Genomic DNA, 24,269 nt, shown 5'->3' with positions numbered 1-24,269 from the left:
TCCCGGGCGCTGGCCCTCTCCCCCGGAGCCGCCCGCGCCCCTTCCCAGCCGGGCGCCCCGCCTGACGTGTGGACGCCTCCTTCCCTGCCTCCCTGCCGGGTCCGGGCTCTTCTCCTTCGGAGCCAAAGCAGGAAAGTTTGGAAAGTGGTCTTGGGCAAGAGAGAGGCCCAGTCCTCCCAGGCTCCACCGGGGAAGGGCCGGCCAGGGAGGGCCTGCCCTGGGCCCCAGTCCTTGCTGCTCGGCTGCCTGCCACTGGCCCCAGCCTCCCTCTGGGTCTCCTTCTCTCCGCAGGAGGCTGCCATGCCCACCAGCCCCGAGAGCCCCCTCCCCGGCGCCCAGGCCCTGGACCTCCTGGAGCTGCAGCTGGATCCCGAGGAGCAGGGCCCCGGCCGCCGCCGCCGCCTTCCGGAGCCTGCTTCGGGGCCCCCGGGTGAGTGGGCCTCGGGGGGCCGGGGGGCGGGCGGGGGGCGGGCGAGGTCCCTTCAGGCCCCCCGGCTGAGCCTCCCTTCTGACCCCCAGGGCAGCAGAGCCCCTTCCTGGCCGTCTACCAGCCGAAGCCCCTGCGCTCCCCGGGAGCCCTCTTCCGCCCAGGGCTGCCGGTGGTGGCCCGCGTGGAGAGCGCCGAAAGGTACACCCGCGGCTCCAAGGTGAGTGGAGTCTCTGGGGCTGGCAGCCCTCCTTTGCCGAGGCCTGTCTTTCGAGGGTGGCTCAGGGCTTGGGGCCGCCCGGGCTCCCTGCTCTGAGGCTGCTCTTCTGGGGCCTGGGTCCTTAGGGAAGGTCTGTCAAGAGAGACTTCCAAACTGCCTCCAGAAAGCAGCATTTTGCAGCAAAGCCGTGATTCCAGCTTCGTGGGGTCTCCTGGGCAGAAAAGGGGCGCTTTTCCTGCTGGCTGAAGCCTCCAACCAACCCTTGGGAAAGCCTCCCTTTCAAGCCTCCCTAGCTGGGCGCTTTGGGATGTCCTTCCCCCCTTTGCCCTGAGCCCTTGGCTCCCCTCCCCAGGGAAGAAGGCCTTCACCGGCCTTGGCACTCTGGGTGGATCTGCTTTGCCCCCAGAATCATCCCTTTGGCCGTAGCTGGGGCTGCAACCGGTCCCTCTTTGTAGGAGGCACACCTTTGGAAGCCCCCACCCAGAAGATGGGAAGGAGGACGGAGCCTGGGACATGGGAGCCTCTCTTGCGCCCATCTCTTGCCCCTGGAGACCGAAGGGTGCCCTGACGCCCCTCCTGTGAAGTCAATGGGGCTTGGCCCCCAGCCCCCCATTCCAGACGCAGCAGAGTTGGGCAGTTCACCTTCCCTCCCTCCCTCTTCTTCTTCCTTTCCTTTTAACAACCTGTTTTGGACATTGCAAGAATTGCTGCACAAGCCCTTCTCTCTCTCTCTTGTTTCCTCTTCTTGAGCAATCGCCCTTGACTCCAAACTCCAGCGACTTCCTCTGTTTCTCCTCCAGCCTTTTCCACCTTGTGAAGATTTTGGGGGATGAAACCCCAGCTCAAGCGGCCTTCCTTCCCTGGGCAGACTCTTGGGGCCTTTCAGGTCTCCGTTCAAGGCAAGTCTGGGCAAAAGACTTCCTTGGACTGTTCTTATTTCTGGCCAAAACAAGGAAGGGGTACATAGCCTCCGCTGGAGCCTCTAGCAGCAGAAATCAGGTTTTAAATGGGTCACAGACTCTTCTCCGACACGATTCTGTGGGTCCTGGCTGCCCCCTGAAAAAGCAAACACAAAAGAGAGGCGGACTCTGGGCAGCTTTTGTTCTGCAGTGTTTCACAGAATCATAAGACTCATAGAGTTGGAAGGGACCCCCAAAAGGGCCCTGATCCAGTCCAACCCCATTCTTCTGCCATGCAGGAACTCTCCATCAAAGCATCCCCATTGGCCATCCAGCCTCTGTTTAAAGCCCTTCCCCTTACATTTTGTGGGTCTTTGGGGCAGTTCCTGTGGCCCGCAAGGGCCCTGGGGCAGAAAAGCCCAGAGGTGCTGAAGTTGCCCTCCTTGTCTTGCAGGGACCAGTTTCTATGGAGAGAAAACTATTTCTGGCATTATGACCGCACCTGAGAGCCAGCAGGGCAGAGTGGCCTGAGTGCTGGACTAGGACCTGGCAGCCCTGGGTTCAAATCTCCACTCCCTCCGGAGCAGGAAAGACAACTTAATTTGGGCGAGTCACACCCTCTTTGCTTCAGAGGGAAGTCAATTTTGGCATGAAAAGTGACCTTAGGGTCTCCATATGTCTGAAATGAATTGAAGGGACACAACAACAAAAACATCAGCAGGTTTACATGATTGTAAAGTGGGCAAGGAAGACATGGAAATGGCTGAGCGTTTCTTATAACTTGGCTCAGCTGTTGATCAAAATGGAGGCTGCAGTCAAGAAATGAGAGACTAAAGACTTGGCATCTGGGAAGGAACTAGTCAGGCTCCTCAAGTGAAGAGATATATTGTTGGATGCCAGCGCCAGGACCATTCTGATTTCTTGTAATGGATAGGAAAGCTGGAGAGCAAAGTCAGCGGACAGGAAGGGAATCAACTCACTTGGAAGGCGTTTCCAGGGGAGAGTTGTGTGGCTCCCATGGACTGCCGAAAAGACAAGCGAATGGGTTGAAGAGCAAATCTCCCCGAAGCCCAGATGACTCAACTGAGGTTGTGGCACTTTGGAGGCATTGTGAGATGACTCACTGGAAAAGATGACAGTGATGGGGAAAGCGGAAGGGAAAGCGGGAAAGCGCTTCCGGCGGATGGAAGACTTGGCCCTGGCTTTGCAAGACCTGAGCAGGAGGGCTAGGAGCAGAACCTCTTGGACGTTCCTCGTTCGGAAGGTTGCCAGACATTAAAGCTGACAGCAGTGCAATTTGCAGAGCATTTCTGTCCCTCTCCCGCATGTTTCCTGCCCAATTGTGTAATGCTTTTTCCACACTGGCCCTCAGCAGAATCCATCCGCCTTTGTTTCTTTGTGGTCCGTGCAAGCGCCTGTCAGTTTTTGCACAGGAGGCCCTTGCCTGCGGAAATCCTCCTGAGGACCTTCTGCCCCTTCTTTGGAATTTAGAGGTCCTGGTGACCCCCTCCAAGCCCCAAAATCCATGCCTGGCATGGATCCATCCCCTGCCTATGTTCTCCCAAGAGGGAAGGGGGTTCTTTTGGGGCTGGAAAAGGGGGCAAAGGATGTCTCCCAGGTGTCCCCAACTGCAGGCAAAGGGCTGCTCTGTCATGCCCCTCCTCAGCATCCCAAGGGAAGCTGAGCTGCTTCGGTGGTCAAGCGGTCACTTTGAAAAGTGGCAGCGCTTCCCGCAGCCTCCTGCTCATGGATCAGGCCCCATTGCTGGAGAGGCTCCAGGAAGAAAAAGCTCCAGGGCTGCTGGGACAGTCCAGGAAAACATCTGGAATAAGAGGAACAACATCTGGTTTCCTTCCTGCCCTGGTTTTTCTCCAAAATGGGGAGTGAAATCAGCTCCCAAAACTGAGAGCAAATATAGTTAAATGCACACGGGAAGACATCAGTGAAAAAGCACAAGCTGTTGTTAATGTATCATGAAAATGGCCAGATCTCATTTTAAAAGACAGAAGATAAACATCAGCAACCCCCCCCCCACCTCCTGGAAAACCCACTGCGGCCAATTCCTATAAGCTTGCCAAGGTTTACGGGGGACCTCCAGAGTCTCCGGCCGGCAGACAGTCTCCTAACCCTTTTGCCCAGAAGTGCTGAGACGGTGGGGGTCACAATGTGGGGAGGGGGTTCTTCTGTGTACAAAGTGACCACTCAGCACCAGACTCTCTGCCTGTCCAGCAATTGGAGCAGAGGCAAATGTGTTGGTTGTGTCCCCTCCCTCCCCAACACACAAACACACCAATGTGATCCAAAAAGACCTGTTCTTCTTGCTGTCCAGCTTTTGAGTTGCACAGATTTCTTAGTTGATTCCCTCCTGAACATCAGTCGTCTTAACAGTCAGTGGTCAGCTACATGGCCCACCTGTGCATCCCCTTCATTTGTCCTGGTTATTCAAGGATAGTCCCAGTTAACCTTCTGCTGTCCCACTTTTTCAGCTGCCTTTAAAATGTCCTGCTTTCCCTCTCCTTTTCCCACCTTCCTCCTTTGCCCTCAGCTTACTTCAGTTGTTGCAAATGAAGTTCAAAATGCAGAGACAGTTCTGCATCCAGTCCATTCATCAAGAGAGAGGTTTGCCCCTTTCCCCAGTTGGAGCAAGCAAAAGCAAACTGCTGCAGCAACTTATCTGTTTGCCCTCTTTCCTCATTTGTCATCTAGATCACCCTCTGAGGTTGCTTGACCACACATCTGTCCTTGTTTTCGTCTGCAAAATATTGGGGGGTGGGCCATTGCAGCTTTGGACAAAGGCGGCCTGGCTCCATGGCTGCTCCAGTTTGCACTTCTTACTGTTGGAAGAAGGGGGCTTACGAAACAAGCGAGCGAAAAGCCAGGCAGAGAGTCTTGTGCCCCACACAGCTGGCACACGAATGCGATTCACTTGCCCACCACCAAAAGTCGTAATGCTGAAAGATGATCAAGACATGGTGCTGGACCCCCTTGCACTGGCAGAACTTGACAACCTCACCAATGGTTTATCAAAGTCCGTTTGTTGTTATCGTGTGCCTTCAAGTCATTTCCAACTTATGGCATCCCTATGGGGAACCCATTGTGGGGTTTTCTTGGCAAGATGTATTCAGAGGAGGTTGACCATTGCCATCCTCTAAGACTGAGAGAGTCCCCTGGGTGGGTCTCCGTGGCCGAGCAGGGATTCGAACCCTGGTCTCCAGAGTCCAATGCTCAGACCCTATGCCGCCACGCTGGCTTCCATCGCAGTCTGTTACCATTCATTAATTCCTGCTTCTACCTGGGTTCTTCTTCCTCCTCCTCCTCCTCTTCTTCCTTTGCTCTTCCCAATGTTACTACACTTTCTTAATAGTCTTAGTTGCCCCAAGAGCAAAGAGTTCTCTGAGGAGCACATAATAAAAGGGAGCATGAAAGAAGTTCACAGTCAAACAGCCATGGCTGGCTGAGAAATGAACGCACATCAGCTCAAACCCATTCCTTCCTTCTGTGGGTATCTGACTCCCCCTCCCAGATTCCGCTGTGGTTTGCTTGTGGGGAAGACACCAAAGCCCATTGTGTGTCTTTGTGTGTGTGTATCTGAGTCACTCCCTTTGCCAGGCGGCCAAACTGGCCCATCCTGGCTCACTTTCCACAAAGGAGGCAGAGGGATTTCTCTTTCGGCCGCTGGCCAAGACGGGATGGTCTCCGGGGAAGGGCTGGGCAGCAGCAGAAGGCACTCCTCTCCTTGCAATGGCTTTTGAGACTTAAATTGCCTTTTAAACCTTTGCCTATTGTGAGTTTTTAGGTATGATCGTCTTTAACTGCTGCAAGGCACCTTGAGTTGTAACAGGGGAAAAGGCAGGAAGACTATATAAACCCAGTGGGTGGCCTTGGGCAAGTCACATACTCTCAGCCTCAGAGGAGTGCAATAGTGGCAAACCCCTCTGAAGGAAGTGGCCAAGAAACCAGCTTAGAGTTGCCATGAGTCAGAAATGCCTAGAAGGCACACAGCAACAATTTCATGTGTGTGTCTGTGTGTTGTGTCCTTTCAAGTCATTTCCGATTCATGGCAACCCTGAGGGAGCCCATTGTGGGGTTTTCTTGGCAAGATTTGTTCAGAGGAGGTTTGCCATTGCCTTCCTCTGAGGCTGAGAGAGTGTGACTTGCCCAGGGTCACCCAGTGGGTTTCATGGACCTGCGGGAATTGAACCCTGGTCTCCAGAGTCGAATATATATTTCTTCTTCGTGGTCTCTGCGAATCATACAAATGGGTTTCACTGCGCCTGCGCAGTGCTGCTCGGAACCTACTGGAATCACTGGGCAGAGTTTACTCTGCAACATATAGAAACTTTTTGGCGGTAACTCCGCCCACCCGTTATAAAGCCCCTGCCTTCCCGCTCTTTCCCCAGTTCCTTTTTTCCGCCGCGCTAGCTGCTTCTAGGAACTTTCGCTTGCTCTTGCTTGATTGGAATCACTCTCGTTTTTTGACCTTCGGACTGTTTTTTGACCATTCGTTAACTCTCCCGCCCCGATAACTTCGGACCTTCGGACTGTTTGACTTCGCCTTTGGATCTCGCTTCACTCGTAGGATGTCTCCTCCTTTCAAGAAGTGTTGCGGGGGGAAAGTGCCGGGGCAGGATCCCCACACCTTCCTGCACTTTTCTGCCTCGGGAAGGACCATGATGGTGAAAGTCCCTGCTCCCTCCCTCTGCAAATCGAGGTACCCTTCCCAGGCCGGAAGAAAACGGGGAATCGCGGCTTTACTTTGTCACTATAGCCCAGGGTAAGATCCAGGAGGGGAAATCCGCGCCCATCCGTCGGCCCCTTTGGTTCTGTTTCGGGTCGGCGCTCTTTCCGCCAAGGGATGGCCCGGCAAGTGCCTCCCCCCAGTCGACAAATACACGAGAAAATCGTTCCGGGGGGCCCAACCCTGAAGCAAATGGTGGCCCGTGATTAGACAAGCCCCATTGCCAACCACCAACCACCAAAGCAACCAAGCACACCCGCATAAATCTGGGTTCTGTGGGTAAGGCCGGCTGCAAAATCGACTTCATCTTCGGAGAGGGGGGATACAAACCCCTGCTAAGGACCTCGGCGGGCCGGATAGCGGAGCACAAGGTCCCTGTAAGGAAGCTGCAGTCGTACCCAAAGGATGGATCGGGTACCGCCAAGACAACACATCCTCCCAGCGGCGAAGGCGGCCCACACCGTAAGGAGGATGCAACCCAGACCGGGTGGAAAAGGCTCAACGGAGTACACCGATCCCATTCTGTCCCATTCTTCCCGCCGGATGCCTTCTCCGCGGGGCTCCGGTCATCTCAAGAAGAGGAAGAGGCAATCTGTATTCAAGCTGTCGGAGGTCTACGGCTTTTCCAAAGAAGTCAAAGCAACTCTAAGGAAAATGGTCCGTCGTAAGGAGCCGTGAGGTGACTAAGGAACCAGAGCCCCGACCCTAGCCTCTCGATCCGGACCGGAATTTCTCCAAATGGGGAGCGGGACCAACATGTCGGTTGTAATCCGATAGACCTCAACCCGAGGGAGGGCTCAGGGCAAACTTTGTCCACCCCGGGACCTTCGGGCGCGACAACAACGTGCACCTTTCGTTCCGTCTCGAATGAGGAAGACCGTCTCCGGGACAGGCTTTTTCGAGATCTCTTCTCGTGAATTTTGCCCTCGCGGTCTCCATCCCCAGCTTTCGTTCATCCAGCGCGGAGTGGATCGGCCCCCCGAGGTCACCGTCTGCCATGTCTCCCTGTCTCTGTCTCCGTTCGCCGGTGCCCCCGCTTGATGATGGCATATGTTTGACGACTCTGTAGGCGGAAGGACCAGTTTCTTTTACTACTAAAGGATGTCCCAGGAAAGTCGCGATGTTCCAGGGGACCCTCTAGCGTATCAACCCCCTGTGAACCGTCCCCGAGAGTGTCTCGCAGCTAAGACAAAATGCCAGCGGGACCAGCCGTTCCACCAAGCTTCCAGAGCTCCGGCTTTGGGCTCCAGCCGGCAAAACCGCGAACCATGCGTGAACAAGACCCTAGACGTCAGTATCAAAGTTGGTGCCAGGTTGGAGTCTTCCGATTCGCGAGGCTGGACGCTTTCGTTGTCGGGACGGAAGACCGACCACTCAGATGGTGGAAGACCTCCCTGCGTCAATCAAACACAGCAGGATTCTCCAGCTATCCAGAGCAGCCTCCCCATCGGATGATGTCCCGTATCCTGTCGCAGGAACAAAGCTAGTTAAGATGTCCAGGGCCCTGGACATCGACCATTGTTTAACCTAACCCGGAGGCAGAAATGCAGATAGAACCCACGTCGAAACGTCGGGATCCATGGCCGGTTCCCAACAACCCCCGGGTTCACATTTTTGTGTGCCCATCCTTGGAAACGATCCTCAAGCGTTCCTGGGACTCTCCTTCGTCTCCCCTCGGGCCCCCACGAGAAGATCGAGTCGCTATACACGGTCGGCGACTCCCAATGCTCCGTGGTTCAATGTCACAATCCTTCCGCCAAATTCGGCTAGAGTGGAAGAGCAAGACATCCCCCCCAGAGCGCCAACCAACCACCTCACTGGTTGATAATAGGCCAGAAAGATAGACGCGCCCTGGCCAAGAGAGGCATATGCAAGCAGCTGCACTGGGGCGCGAAGGCCACTAATTTACAACATTTACAAACAACAACAACAACCACGCTTGCATGGGAGCTTATGTCCAGACAGTTGATGGAGAGGCATCTCACCCGATGTGGGCCGGACGAGTTCCGATGAGGTGCAGAGGACCCTGACCGAGATCAGGGGGAAAAAAAAAATGAGACCCACTCAATTGGCAAGCTGGCTGATCGACTGCGGCTAGGAACGTGCACGGGAATGCGTTGGGAAGGGCTAATGAATGGTAATGGTTCGGCCGTCCATCGAGGTTGAGAAGGCACCGCCTGGGCTCCGCGGCTACCAGACCTCAATCAAAGACGTGAGGGTCCACTATCAGAGGACATGCCTATCGTAACGGGTTTCGGGGTTGTTTCCACGCCGACACGGACGAGCGCGTTAACAAGAAGTTCGCGCATGAAGGTGGCCCGCTCGCAAGCATGGCATGTCCACACCGGGCCCCCTCCTTTCTTCCGCAAGCTCTTCTTCGGCCCTGGACAGCATCACCAAGGTCGAGTTCCAGAGGTCCCCTATCAGGAAAGTCAGTTCCATTCAACAGGGGTCACAGCGGCAGGGCACCCTCTCAGCAGTCATCCTTCCTCGGCGGCCGTCGCAACTCCGCTCGGTACCGAAAGAACCGACGACAGGAGACCCGACCAGGGGAAGAAAAGGGCATGAAGATCCCCAGCGCACTTCGCCATCCTCTAGTTTGTTTTTTTTCTGACATCAGTTAGAGCCTTTGCCACCACATGGCCTCCATTCTCCGACTCTCGGGGTCTTAAACATCGTCGAAGGGGCTATACCCTCGAGTTCGAAGAGCTCCCGCCCACCGGAGCTTTATTTCTACTGCCCCCCGGGCACACCTTCCTCGACGAAGGGCGCTCTCCTCCTCAAAAAGGGGCCATCTCTCCACTTGCGTCTCAGGATTTATGGCCAAAAGCGTTTTCTCCAGATTATTTCACGGTTCCAAGCCAGATGGATGGAGAGTAGAAACCCATACTGGATTTAAGGGAACTGAACTCGTTCGTTAAGATATAGACGTTTTCACATGGTAACGCTGGCTTTCCATTCTGCCTCTGCTCCAGCGGGACCTCTGGTTTCGCGACGGTGGACCTGAAGGGACGCTTATTTTCACGTCGGGATAAGGGAGTCCCACCACAGATTCCCACCTTCGCCATCGGCGTCTGCCTTCCGTCGCCTACCACTACAATGTGCTCCCATTCCGGGTTGGCCACAGCTCCTCGAGTCTTCACGAAGTGCATGGCCCCAGTGGTAGCCTATCTCCATCAGAAGGGTTCAGCGTTTTTCCTTACTCGACGACTGGCTGCTGACAGCTCCGTCAGAAACTGGAGCTCCAGGACGCAATCCACTTACTCTAAACCTCTTGTCGGACTTGGGACTGGTAGTCAACCTGGAGAAGTCCCACTTGACCCCATCCAAACAGGTTCCGTTTCACATCGGCTCCGTGCTCGACTCCGAAGAGTCAATGGCTACCTTCCTAGGAACGAGCTTTCAGGCCCTGTCAACCGCAGTTCGCACCGTCCACTGAGCAGAGAACTCAAAGCCAGGCGACATACAGGTCCGCTTGGGACACATGGCTCCACGACATTCGTCACCCCATGGGCACGACTGGCGCCTCAGGCCTCTTCAGGCATGGTTCCTCTCCATCCGTTTTCAACCCATTGACAGACTCCACCAAAACAGGTGGCTCACTATAAACCGAGGGCCGTGACTTCCCTCCCTCTTATGGTGGCTAGACTCCCAAAACGTGTGCATAGGTATGCCCTTCGTCCAGCCTCAACCACAGATGACCCGGACGTACGGATGCGTGATGGAAGGCTGGGGTGCACACCTTCGGGACCTATGTGGTGGAGAGAGAAGTGGTCCCTGCAGGAGCGTTCGCTGCACATAAACGCGCTCGAGATGTTGGCTGTCGAAAAGGCGCTCAGGCGTTCGAACCCACCGCACAGGCAAAGTGATTCTGCTCAGGACCGACAACACAACAGTGATGTTCTATGTCAAACAAACAGGGAGGCACCAAATCCAGGACCCTCCTGGACATCACGTTGAGGATCTGGGACTGTGTGCAACGCAGACACATACTCTCCAGGGGATTCACTTACCAGGGAAAGAAAAACATCCTAGCAGATCAACTCAGCAGAACAATCAACCTGCCATGAGTGGCGGCTTCACCCAGAGACAGTCGCCGACCTATTTTGCAGGTGGGGAGCCCCCCAGGTCGATCTGTTTGCGACAGCCTCCACAACCCACGGTCCCCAGTTCTGTTCTCGGATGCATCACGAGAGTCCTCTCGGAGATGCATTCGCCTTCGACGGGTCCCGGGAAACAATCTGATGCCTTTCCCCCGTTTTCCGCTGCTGACCAGGGTTGGTGTCCAAGATGTCCAGGGAGAGAGTCGACGCGATCCTCATCACCCCGTGGTGGCGAGACAGCCGTGGGTTCCCGCTGCTTCTACACCTTTCCAACGGCGAGTTTCTCCCGGCTGGAACCGAGGCCGGACCTTCTCACCTCCAAGGGGGGAGGGTTTCGGCATCCCGGACATCGACTCGCTGCTGCAATGGGGGCTTGGAGGCTCCTGCATTGATGGCGCTGACACCTTCGGTGGCGGAGGGTGATCCGAGCACGCGCATAGGCCTGCAACTCAGATCCTATGCCTCCAAGGGAAGAGGTTCCTTTCCTTCCTTCTGAAAGGAATCTATCGGCAAGAGAACATCACTGTGCCAGTGGTGCTGGCACTTCGTGATGTCTTTGCTTGGAGTTGCGGGGCTGTGTCTCAATCCATCAAATGTTATTTGTCTGCGTGTGGTTCTCATTTTCAGTATGATGGTTTGCCTTCCTTTTTCAGGGGACCCTTGTGGTAAAAAACTTTCTAAAAGGGTGTAATAACCGCTACCCCCCAGGTTCTTCTCCCTGCCCCCGGCTTGGAGTTTGGTGATTGTGTTGTCCGCCCTCCAATCCAAGCCTTTGAGCCCTTGGCCACAACGGACTAAGATAAGACTTTTTAACTTGGAAGAACAGTCTTCCTGGTGGCCATTACCGATCGGCTCGCCGGGCGGGAGAACTTTGTGCCCTGCGGAGGGATGAACCATTCCTCCGTTGTCCAATAAGGACAGGAGGTGGTGCTCCGGACTGATATCAACTTCCTCCCTAAGGTGGTAATCCCGTTAGTTAATTGTCGGACTTGTTCCCGACCTCGGCGCTTGCCATACGCTATGGAGCGACCTACCAAAAGCACCAAAGTTTTTTCGTAACCGAAAAACATCGAACCCGAACAATGTTTTCCTATGGATTTTTCGTATCCGAAATTTCGTAACCTGGGTATTTCGTATCCCGAGTACCACTGTATCCCTTTTCACATGTGTCAGGACATTGTGTTGCCGACCTTGGCTTAGAATCATCGACTATGGAGGACGCAGCCCATATGCTGGACGTCAGGAGCCCTGTTCTACCTGGACAGGACTATGGTTCCCAGCCGGTCCGAAGGCTTTTTCCAGTGCTATTCGGAACCAAGGAAGGGTTGCCGGTGGCCCCCAGAGACTGTCAAAATGAGTGGCGACACCATCCGCCTTTGTTATGAACTGTCGGGAAGCTGGAACCGGCCAAGGTCCGCTCGCATGCGACCAGGGCGGTCGAGCACCTCTGCCTTGTTTGGCTGGCATTCCTTTAGATGATGTTTGCAAGGCTGCTGTTTGGTCCCAGCCATTGACTTTTATAAAACATTAAGACTGGACACAGGGCAATCTCGGGACGCAGCCTTTGGGAGGGCTGTCTTGGTTTCTGGTTGCATTGATGTCTTATTTTGTGTCTTGTGCCTTTGAATTGGTCTATAATGTGCTCACTTGTGTGCGCTTCCGGGAGACTGGTCTTGCATGACCTTACAATTCTTCTCGGGTCTCTGCGACATACATGGGTTTCACTGCGCCTGCGCAGTGCTGCTCGGAACCTACTGGAATCACTGGGCAGAGTTAACTCTGCAACATATAGAAACTTTTTGGCGTAACCCCGCCCACCGTTATAAGGCCCCTGCCCCCGCTCTTTCCCCAGTCCTTTTTTCCGCCGTGCTAGTGGCTGCTTGGAACTTCGCCTTGCTCTTTCGGATTTCACTGGTATTTTTGACTCGGACTGTTTTACTCGGCTTCCCGTCTCTCCCTTCCTACCTGACCTCGGACCGTTTGACTCGTCTTTGGACCTCGCTTCTTGACTCGCATGATGTCCCTCCTTTCAAGAAATGCGATATCTGACGTGGAAGGTTCCTGTTCAGGACCCTCATTCTTCTTGCCTCTTCTGCTTGGCCGGGACCACGACCCCAGGGTCTGCAGCCCTCTGTAAGTCTAGTCCTCCCAAGCCCGCAAGAATCGGGAGTCGCGGCTGACGTCCACTATTGCCCAGGGCAAGATCAGGGGGGGACCCTCGTCCTGCGTCAGCACCTTCGGCCTCTGCTCCGGCTGCCCAGTCTCGTAGTGGCCCTTCGAGTGCGCCCCCCTCTACTCTCGCAAGACATGGGGAGTTCGGACGCTTCTCGCCCGCCGGCCCGCGGTGCCGCTCCAAAGTCCATAAGCACCCCCGTCTACCGGGGTCAATGGGCTCTGACACGGCTCCCAGCCGCAAGGAAGGAGTCCCCTCCGAGACTTGGGGACGTCCCGGACGGCTTCGGAGAAAAAGATTCCTGCGGGAATCTGTCTACCAAGAGTCTAAGTCGAAGTCTGGATCGTCGGACCCATCAGGCGGGCTGGGTCGGAGGACCCCGCACCGAGGAGCACCGTCTCCGAGGAACCCTCGGCTCGAGGGATTCGCCGCCCGTACCGACGATCGGGCTGGCTGTATGGCTACCATCTCGAGTCCCCGATCCAGTTCCCCTCCGGATGCGCCGTCTCGTCACAAGTTGCAAGAAGAGGCAGCCACCGGCCCCGGAGGCAACTCGTCTTCTTCGGCTAAGAAGTCCAAGTCAACTTCCAAGCCCAGCTCTCACTCAAGCTCCCCTCCAAGAGGCGCTCGGACGAGGCCTCCCTTTCTCGGAAGTCTCACCGTGAGTCCCGCCGTGATCGCCCGCTGTCCCGACTCTCCGAGACGGGCTGACCCTCTGGCTACACCGATGGTGGGCAATCGTTCACCCACGGAGACCTTGACCATTCCCCGGCGGGGGCCCAAGACCGAGACAACCGCGCTCAGACTGTGCCAGCCCAGACCAAGCGGCGACAACGCTTCCCTTTCTCCTTTCGGATGACGAGGAGGTCCCTGACCAACGCCGAGATCTCCATCTCCGTTTCACTGGCTCCACGCTCTCCGGTTGATCCTCAATACTACTATGACTCGGAGACAGATCAATTCTTTCTCCCCAGTCCCGGGAGGTGGCTCTAGCCAAGCCTGCTCGAGGTCGGGACCGTCCGCGTGATTTCAATCAGCCTCGGGATCAAGGCCCGCCATCGTGCACGAGCCCATCGGACCGATCGGGCCCTTCGACTGCAGCTCCATCTCTGCATGCCAGCGGCCTGTGAACACCCCAGACCGTATGCTACGGTGGACTTGGCTTCAGATTCCGAACCCGAGCCCGTGGAGTCGGAAATATTCCTCGGGCGAGGACGACCCGGCCCAGAACTCTCCGCAGCTTCCTGCATCATCCTGAAGCAGCCTCTCCCCACGGATGACGTTAGGTCCTTTCTCGAGCACGTCATCAAGATGTCCAGGGCTCTGGACATTGACCTTGCAATATCCTGAAGAAGAGGCCAAGAGACCCCTCGAGCGCAGGGTTCGCAGTCGGGCTCATTCAACCACCTTTGGTCCCGTTCATGCCATCCCTAGAAGCCCTTGGTCAGGCGTTCTTGGGACTGCCCCTCCTCGCCTTAGGCCCACGCGCAAGATCGAGTCCCTCTACAGGTTTCGGCCCCAGCTGCTCCGTGGCTTACCTCCCACCCCGACAAGAATTCAGCTATTGGTCGAGGGTGCCCAACAGACTTCAACTCAACGGCAAGCGGCTGTACCAGTTGATAAGGAGGCAAAAAGATAGATGCCTTGGCCAGGAAAGCATACGCGCTGCTGCGGCACTCGCGGTGAAGGCAACCAACTACACCGCTTGTATGGGGGCCTATATTCAAACCTCATGGAGGGCATCTCTCCCATCGTGCCCGACGTTCCGAATGAAGCCCAGCGGACCTCACGGAGATTAGTGACAGGCCCACTCCATCGGCGCATGGCTCATTACCGCGTCCAGGAACGTGGGTGGAGTTTTCGGGCAGAGCCATGGCGCCTCCATCGCCCTAAGGAGACACGCTGGTTGCGGGGATCTGACCTCAACGCCAACGTTAGGTCTACCATCGAAGACATGCCGATTGATGAATTCGGGACTCTTCCATGCCGAGACGATGACAACTGAAACGTAAATCAGGCTGAAGGCGGCGGCGAGGAAGCATGGATGTGTCTGCCCCCGTCCCGGCCCCTTCCGTGAAGAGGTTCCGCCCTTGGCAGCAGCAGCAGGGCCAATTCAACAGGTCTTCTTACCAGGACCGACAGTTTCAGCAGCAGGGCTCCCAGCGCCAAGAGATATCCGTTCAGTCCCCATCATCCTGCGGCCGCCGCAATCAGCCTTCCCGGTACCGTAGGAACCCGACGGCAAGACCCGGACCTCCAAAAAGAGGGCATGAAACCTCCCCGCGCACTTCGCCTCCCCTAGATGCTTTTTGGACATTCTTAAGCCCTTTGCCAACATATGGGCCCATCTCCGCCGACTCTGGGTGCTAAACATCGTCCGTAGGGGCTATACCCTCGAGTTCGAAGAGCTCCCGCCCACCGGAGCTTTCATTCTCCACCCACCCTCGGACACCCTTCTCGACGAAGTGCGCGCTTTAATGGACAAAGGGGCCATTTCCCCACTACTCCCCTGATTTCCTTCCAACGGCCTTTTCTCCAGGTACTTCACGGTACCAAAGCCGACGGGCATTAGACCGATCCTGGACTGGAGAGACTTGAACCTCTTCCTCCAATATCGCCGGTTTCGTATGGTAACCCTGGCCTCTATTTACACTCTCCTCCACAGGGCCTGTGGTTCTCGCGACGGTCGATCTCAAGGACGCCACTCCCACATCGGAATTCGGGAGTCCCACCGGAGGTTCCTCGCCTTCGCCCGTCGGCTCCGACGCATACCACTACAATGTGCTCCGTTCGTGTCTTGCACAGCCCCCGGGTCTTCACAAAGTGCATGGCCCCAGGTGGTGGCATAGGGCTACAGAGTCTTCCCTTACCTAGACGACTGGCTGTTCGTCGCAGACTCCCAGCAAACCTTCAGGAGGCAATTGCATTCGCCACCCGGCTGCTGGACTCTCTCTCGGACTGGTGATCAACAAAGAGAAGTCTCATTTTCACACCCGTCCAGACAGGTCAAATTCATCGGAGCCATCCTCCGATTCCGAAAAATGCTCCGCCTTCCTTCCTGCAGACCGCTTCCAAGCGCTGGTGAAATTGCTGAGACTGCATCTCCCACAGAAGAGTGAGGGCCAGGGACGTCCAGATGCACCCTGGGTCACATGGCGTCAACGACCTTCGTGACGCCGTGGGTCGAGAACTTCGCCTACGCCCACTCCAGGTGGTTTCTGTCGGTCCTTCTCCGCGATGGAGGATTCCCCATCCAAGTGGTTGACGGTACCGAGACCGGTAGCTGCCCTCTCTGAACTGGGTGGCTGGATGACCACAACGTGTGCGCCGGGATGCCTTTTCACCAACCACAACCGAAGTGACGCTGACAACCGATGCTTCCTAGAGGGCTGGGCGGCCCACCTCCTCGACCTGGTTGTCAAAGACAATGGTCAGACTCGGACAGTCTCCTCCACATCAATGCCCTCGAGATGCTCGCGGTCGAGAAGGCTCTGAGAGCTTTCGAATCCGCTGTGACGGGCAGGGTGGTGCTCTTGAGGACGGACAACACCACCACCGCGATGTAACATCAACAAGCAGGGTGGCACCAAGTCAAGGACCCTCCTCGAGATTACCCTGCGCATCTGGGACGTGGTGCATACAGAGACAGGTCCTCCTCCCAAGCGATCCACTTACCAGGGGAGGACAACGACTTGGCAGACCGCCTGAGCAGATCGCCCTCGGGTGTGCCACAAGTGGAGGTCCATCCCAAGACGGTCAGCGACCTCGATCGGTGGGGAACCCCCCGGATGACCCTTCGCGACCAGATGGAACAGCCATTTGCCCCAGTTCTGCCCAGGAGGCCAATGACCGAATCCCTGGGAGACGCATTCGCCTTCCTGTGGTCGGGGGAACTCCTTTATCCTTTCCCCCCTTCCCTCTCATCACAGGGTGGTCCCAAGATGATGCTGGACCACACGGACGCGATCCTGACAGCCATGGTGGCCGAGACAGCCCTGGTTCGCATCTCTTCTGCATCTCTCCAGAAGGTGCTTCCTCCGCCCGAGCCTCGCCGGACCAGTTGTCGATCCAGGACGGACGAATTCTCCACCCCGACATCGACAACCTGCCGCGTACCTGGAGGATCCGCCCTGACTGCTTTGCCGGAGTCGGTGAGGACATTGATCCTGGTGCGAGGAAACCTTCCACCCAGCGCTCTTATGCCCTGAAAGGAGGAGATTTCGCCTTTTCCTTGACCAGAGGGGCTTATCTCCTGCACAGGTGTCCACTCCAGTGGCTGGAGTTTTTGATGGCGCTTTTGGACGGAGGGCTTTCCCTCACTTCCATCAAATGCTACCTGTCTGCCATCTGTGCAAAAATCAGTTCGGGGGGAGGGTTTTCTTCTTCAAAGACCTTTAGTAAAGGGGTTCTTAAAGGGTTGTGCCAACCTGCATCCTCCAGTGCGGTACCAACACCGGCTTGGAGCTGGAGTCGGTACTGTCCGCTCTCCAATCCAAGCCTTTGAACCCATGCCACGCGGACTTGAGACTGTGACTTGGAAGACCGCTTTCCTCGTGCCATCACTTCTGCCGCCGTGCGGGGAACTCTGTGCCTTACGGAGGGACCAGCCGTTCCTGAGGTTCCACAGGGACAAAGTGGTCCTCCGTACGGACATCACCTTTTGCCGAAAGTTGTGTCGGCCTTCACATGTGCCAGGACATTGTGTGCCTACTCTCGCATCCGATCGACGTCGGATGAGGAGCGGCGCCTACACTCTCTTGACGTCAGGAGAGCACTGGCATTTTACCTGGACAGGACTGCTGCCTCCAGTGGTCCAGAGACTTTTCCAAGGCTATTCGGAACCGAAGAAAGGGCTGCCTGTCTCGGCGCAGAGGTTGTGAAATGGGTGGCTGGTACCATCCATCTCTGCTATGAACTGATAGGCAAGCCTCCCCTGGCAGGGTTCGGTCCCATTCTACAAGGTCAATGGAGCATCCTCCGCATCCTGTCGGGGATCCCTTGGAGGATGTCTGCAAGGCTGCGTCTGGTCCCAACCTCTGACTTTCATCAAGCATTACAGGTGGGACACCAGGGCCATCCGAGACGCAGCTTTCGGGAGGGCTGTGTTGGTTTCCAGGGTTGCATTGATTGCACTACTGATGTTTTTGGGTTTACTACACTTGTACAGTTGACACGTTTTTACATTTTGTGTATGTTGATTTGCACAAGTTCTATGGGATCGGTCTTGCATGACCTCTGTTCCCTCCTCAGGTTTAGCAAAATTACTGCTATATGATTTGTGCATGAACAAAAAGACGACTCTTTATGGTTCAAGGTGTTTATTGTAATAAATATACCTTTGGTTCACCATAGCTTTGGTCTCAGGACACTCCCTCCGCCGCTGACCTAAGCTTGTCAGTCTAAACCCATTTGTATGATTCGCAGAGAGACAACGAAGAAGAAGGACAGGTTGCTTACCTGTAACAGTATTTCTTCGAGTGGTCATCGGCGAATACATACAAATCCCACCCGTCCGTCCCTCAGTGTCCTGCTACATTTGGCTCTCTTCCATCGCCTGCTTGGCGGAAAAATTGCGGAACTGGGGAAAAGAGCGGGAAGGCAGGGGCCTTAAAAAGGTTGGCGGAGTACCGCCAAAAACTGTCTATAGTGTGCAGAGTTAACTCTGCCCAGTGATTCCAGTAGGTTCCAAGCAGCACTGCGCAGGCGCAGTGAAACCCCATTTGTTGTATCGCAGATGACCATCGAAGAAACACGGTTACAGGTGAGTAACCTGTCCATATTCCACAATGCTGTGTTAAATAATAATAATAATAATAAATAAATAAAACTTTTATTTGTATCCCGCTTTTCCTCCTGATCAAAGCGTTCACATGTGCAAGCTAAGCAACACATGTCCACAAACAAAGCAAGACAATATAACAACAATTACATCAGACAATTCGTACAATTCAGTAAAAGTAAAACCATCTACAGGACAATTAAAAACTCTCAGATTGGTTGGACACCTGATCTTAATTAGGGCTACTACCTGTAAAGAGAGTCAGGAGGGTATGCTATCTGAAAAAGATGGGGTTTCAAAGCCTTCTTAAAGGCTCCAATGTGGAACAAAGCCGGATTCTTTCTGGAAGTGCCTTCCAATGAGCAGAGGCTGCCGCCGAATAGGCTTTCTGATGAGTTTGCGGCAATTTACCCTGGATATTTCAAGTAGGTATTTCCCCGTTGTTCTGAGGGTGCGGGGCGGATTCTGTAGGGAGAGGCGCTCCCTCAAGTAACTCGGGCCCAAGCCATGTAGGGCTTTATAGGTAACGACCAACACTTCGTATTGCGCCCGGAAGCTAATAGGCAGCCAGTGAAGAGATCTTAATACTGGTGTTATGTGGTCCGATCTTGAAGTACCCGTGACCAATCTGGCTGCAGTGTTCTGGACTAGCTGAAGCTTCCGAATCTGGTACAAAGGTAGCCCCATGTAGAGCGCATTACAGAAGTCGAAGCGAGAGGTTACCAGTGCATGTACCACGGTTTCAAAGTCCTTTCGGTCCAGACAGGGGCACAGTTGGCGTATCAGCCGCAGCTGGTACCAAGCACTCCTAGCCATCGCATCCACTTGAGATGATAACTGTAGGGATGAGTCCAGGAGGACTCCCAAACTGCGGACTTTGTCCTTTAGGGGAAGCATAACCCCGTCAAGGAGAGGGTGGCAAATGTCCCTATCTGGACTTGGGGTACCTTTCATGAGTACCTCTGTTTTCTCTGGATTCAGCTTGAGTTCATGAAGGAAGGACAGCACAGTCTTTCCAGCCTTTGGCTCTTGATGCAGGGCAGAGAAGGAAGGAGTTGGCCAGGAGGGTAAAGGGGGCAATGCTAGTTGGTCCTCCTAAATCTAAACCAAAACATAAGATGATATAAGTGTGAGGGCAGGGAACCCTCTAATTAAAAGATTGTATGTACAGCGCTGTGTAATTTGACAGCGCTTTACAAATAAAGGTTAATAATAATAATAATAATTTGTTTCTGTCCCATTTCTTCAACAAGATTGAGGTGGCTTACATCAATAAAAACCATATAATACCATCAAATAAATCCCACTCTCCCCTCCCTCCTTAAAGCAAATCAACATAATAATGACAACATAACAATCACTATAATAAAATACAGTTAAAGTCATTAAAAATCACAGCAAGAACAGGACATTATGGGGTAGTCATTGGGGCTGCATAAGACACCGAGGGGTTCAGATAACCAAAGACATTGGGTTGTTTATCTAGATAGCAAAGTAAAAGCTCTTTCATCCTTGTCTACTCCTTGTTCAGTGATGAAAGGGTCTGTCGTTTTGCAAGTCTTCTGCAGGTTAAGAGAGCGTCTCTCTCCTAATGGCCAAAGCTGTAGGAAAGGGGCAAGGGGGCAAGGAGGGGAGGGTCAAGCGGTCAGTGGCATGGAGCTAGGCCCCGATCCTGGCTGCCCTGTTGGGAGCATGCCTTTCCCCAAGATGGCAGAATGGATGCTGGGCGTTTGCGGTCTTGCAAAAGGCAAAATCCAGTACCTTGGGTGGGTTGGAGGGGAGGAAGAGGTGGACGGGGGCCACGTGTGACGCTGTCTCTTTCCCTGTCCTGGGCAGGTGCGGCCGAGCACCCTTTACTCCTTACGGCTGACCCATGGCGAGTTCACCTGGACCATGAAGAAGAAGTTCCGGCACTTCCAGGAGCTCCACCGGGACCTGATCCGGCACCGGGTGCTCCTCACCTTCCTGCCCTTCTCCCGGTGAGAAAAGAGGGTCGCAGGGGGCATTTTGGGGGGGGGAGACAGCTGTCCAGTGTGCAGGAAGCCCCTCTCCAGCTGCAAACCGGGGCTGGGCTGTATTATTATGCTTTGTTTATATTGCTGTAGATTTGCACAGCGCTGTACATACAAACCATAAAATAGATAGGAGTAAACCTGCTCATGGCATACAATCTCAGAAATAGTAGCATAATACATATAAATAATACATAACAATTCAGGAAAGGGTTCAATAAAACAGGCAATATATTTGCTGTTCTAAAAATGAAAGACAAGATGATGAGTTTCTCAAGAAGGAATTCTGCAGAACCTTTAAATATAATATTTTACCTGGCTGAACCTATACCAAGTTTTCTTAGCCAGGATCCCTTTGGGAGTGTTGGACTACAGTCCCCATTATCCTCCACTTGGTGTGGTCAGTGGGCTTCTGGTTTTAGTGCTGGGAAGGGCTGCTCTGGTCCAGAGCACAGCTTTGAACTCTTAACTCCCCAAATCCATAACTGGTGGCCGTCTGGGTTGGGGGATTATGGGAGCCATAGCCCCAAACAGGAACTTTCCCAAGCTTGACTTTGTAGATGCAAACCCCCCCCCCCCCAGCTTGAAGCTGGACCACTGAAGTTCCCTCAGCCGATGGGATTTGCAAAAGCCGCTCTGGAAAGGAGGGGTATTTGGAGAGATGGCTTTACACACATGCAGATTGGCATGGCTGGCACAGCCAGATTCTGGGCCCAGAGCGGGGGTCCCTATGACCCCATAGTAGCCATGGAGGTGGTGCTACTTGACCCGCCAGCTATTCCAGAATGGCCCGAGAGAGAGGTCAGTGGACACCCAACTCATTGGCACAGATCTCTGCAAAGCGCGAGGCTTCCCAATGGCTTCCTTCCAAACAAAACAGAGAAGGAGCCGTGCAAAAGGGAGGCAAAGCAGCAAATGGGGAGACGAACTCTGCCAGTTCAGTGAAAACAGGGCAGTGCCCAAAGTGGAGGAAAAGGGAGTCCACCTCAACATCAGAAAGAAATTCCTGGTGCTAAGAGCTATTGGAATATCTTAGAGCCTGAAGGGAGTCTGGTGGAGTCTCCTCTCTTTCCTTTCCTTTCTTTTTTATTATTATCAACACGTAATAGACATACAGTATTAGACATATATACATACAACAAAAATTAACATAATATTGTTTATCAACAAAATTAGTGCACGGTTATCCTATACTGTAAACGGTAAGAGAACATTGTCACTTCTGTTGCCTTCCTTGGTTGGGCCTTGCTCACCGTCCCACATAGAGACTATTCCTTTTCCTCTCGACAAGAGCAGAGGAAGCCACTTTTCTGTGGCTGACTTTAGTTCCACAATTTGTTCACTTTTCCCCATTTTCTTTGACATTTTTGTTCTGTTTTGCTGCTAGTTGCCATCGTTTGTCTGCAGCCTTTGACACCGTCAATCACTGTCTCCTAGTTGACATACTCTCTCAGACTCTGTTCTCGACTGGTTTCCATCTTGTCTGGCAGATCTTTTGCAGTGGTTGCAGATGGTCAGACTTCATCTCCTGTTCCCTTCTCTGTTGGAGTTCCCAGGGCTCTGCTCTGGGTCCCCTTCTGTTTTCTCTCTACACACTGTCCTTAGGGAAACTCATTAGCGCTCTTGGCTTTTCCTACCATCTCTATGCCGATGACACCCAGCTGTATCTTTCCGCCCCTGACCTTTCTCCAAGGCTTGAACAGCAAGTTTCGTCCTGCCTCACAGCTGTCTTGCAGTGGATGCGCCATCGGCGTTTGAAGCTCAACGTGTCCAAGACAGAGCTTCTTGTCTTTCCTCCTAAGCCCACCCTTCAACACTCCTTTTCTGTCTCTGTGGACAACATTTCCATTCAACCAGTCCAGCAAGCCCTTAGTCTTGGCTTTATCTTTGACTCTTCTCTGTCGTGTGTCCCTCAGATCCAGACCACAGCCAAGGCTTCTAGATTGCCAAAATCCGACCATATCTCTCCGTCTCTACTGCCAAGATCCTGGTCCATGCCCTAGTCATCTCACGACTGGATTCCTGTAACGTCCTCCTGGCTGGGCTTCCTCTTTCTCACCTCCGTCCTTTAATCTCTGTCCAGCATTCAGCTGCACGCATTATCACCTCCATCCACCGCTCTGACCACATCTCTCCTGTGTTGGCATCCCTTCACTGGCTCCCCCTCCCTTTCTGCATTCAGTATAAGCGCCTGCTGTCAACGTTTAAAGCCCTCCATGGGCTGCCCCTCCTTACTTATCAGACCTTCTTTCTCCTCACCTTCCCACCAGGGCCCTCCGTTCTGGTAGTCAAGGCCTACTGTCTCAGCCCAGGATTTCCTCTGCCTCATCCTGGATTTGCCCCTTTTCACTTGCTGCCCCTCACTCCTGGAACCTTCTTCCCCCGCGAGACACAAGGGCCTTGATGGAGTTGAAGACCATCCTGTTCAGGGAAGCGTTCCCAGGCATTGCGTGATTATCATTTGCTATTTCGTGTTCTTTTGTTGCCTGTTTTATTGAACCGTTTCCTGTACTGCTATGTATTTTATATGTATTATCCTATTATCTCTTAGATTACATGCCAGAGGCAGGCTTACTCTTTTATATTTATTGTTTTATGTACAGCGCTGTGCAAATCTACAGCGCTATATAAATAAAGAAGAAGAAGAATCATTATCCTAATAACTACTATTATTATCTCATCCGTGGCCATTAATCCGTTCACCTCGGTTCCCCATTCTTCCTGTAAATGTTGATTTCCCCCTTTCCAATATTTGCAAAGACTCAAAGGGCCGCAGCTGTTGAGAAAGTCTAAGACACTTCTGTCTCTTGACGGCGTCATTTTCCTCGGAGATCTTCCGTGACATTTAACAGACATAGTTGGGGTTTCATTTCTGTATTATATTGAAGAATGTTTTCAATTTTTCTATGAATCTCTTCCCAAAAACCTTCCGCCTCTTTGAAAACCCACCAGAGATGATACAGGGAAGCGTTGCTTTCTTCACGTTTCCGACATCTACCATTGTTTTTTATTTTGGCTAATTTCAATGGGGACAAATGCCATCTCTATAGCAATTGATAGTAGTTTTCAATTAGGTTGGCATTTTAGTAAACTTGAAGTATTTTTTCCATACTCCTTCCCAACTATTCAATAATATTGGTTCTTTAATCTCTTGCCTCCATTTAATCATGCTCTTTTTTACAGTTTCTTCCTTTAATTTGATGTCCAACAATATTCTGTATATCTTTGTTATCATATGTTTCCCTCATAGAGAGTGTTTTATCCAAGATGTTTGATTCTAACTCAGTCCCAATATCCTTACAGCCCTTTACAAATCTTCCTTTTAACTCAAAGTTTGAAAGCATCTCTATTCCTTCTTTTTTAAGCCGCTCAGTTGTTTTTATCTGCTGTACATTTTTTGTTTTTATTAAGATATCTTTATAGGTGACCCATTTCTCTTTTTGGGGGGTTTCCCATTTGTAAAAAGCTTCTTGAACCGAGGTCCATCTCGGTAATTTAGTCTAGAAATGGTTTTTGTATTTCCCCCAGGACTCTGCTTATCGGATGCGGATTCCCTTCTGGTGGAGGCTGAAGGGCCGTCTGTCCCAGGGAGGGCTTTGGCGGCATCTTCCTGCAAGGCAGAATAAGGCTGCGCTGGGTGGCCCTTCTTGGGGCCCCTTCCAGCCCTAGGATTCTCTGATTCAATCCTATTAAAAGCCCTATTTAAAAAACCTTCAATTCTAAGATCCTATTGGGATTTTTAAAAAGTCCTTGTCTGCTGACAGAAAGGCAGGAAGGAGAGGGCCATGATGCCATCGTGGGAATGGGGTTCCAGAGCCCCCTGCCTTTGGGGCAGCCACTGAGAAGGCCCCGTTTCCCGTGTTCCCATGGCTGTGCCTGTGAAGGTCTGGGGCTGAGAGGAGGGCCCTTCTGAGGATG

The 24,269-nt window shown here is 53.4% G+C and overlaps 1 protein-coding gene across 1 annotated transcript in view; it reads left to right on the top strand.

Annotated features, from left to right (window-relative positions):
- Positions 1-6: 6 nt before the first annotated feature.
- PLD2 (phospholipase D2) overlaps positions 7-24,269 on the top strand; it is a 45,598-nt gene continuing 21,335 nt past the window's right edge. Inside the window, exons 1-3 of the mRNA XM_042471972.1 lie at positions 7-430; positions 520-647; positions 20,176-20,318. Coding sequence (XP_042327906.1) covers positions 301-430; positions 520-647; positions 20,176-20,318 — 401 coding nt within the window. The 5' untranslated portion in view covers positions 7-300. The remainder of the gene's footprint in view (positions 431-519; positions 648-20,175; positions 20,319-24,269) is intronic.

This window comes from Sceloporus undulatus, chromosome 6, assembly GCF_019175285.1.
Source record: "Sceloporus undulatus isolate JIND9_A2432 ecotype Alabama chromosome 6, SceUnd_v1.1, whole genome shotgun sequence".
Taxonomy (NCBI): domain Eukaryota; kingdom Metazoa; phylum Chordata; class Lepidosauria; order Squamata; family Phrynosomatidae; genus Sceloporus; species Sceloporus undulatus.
Note: the sequence above shows the minus strand (reverse complement) of the source record. Positions and strands in the feature narration are given on the sequence as shown.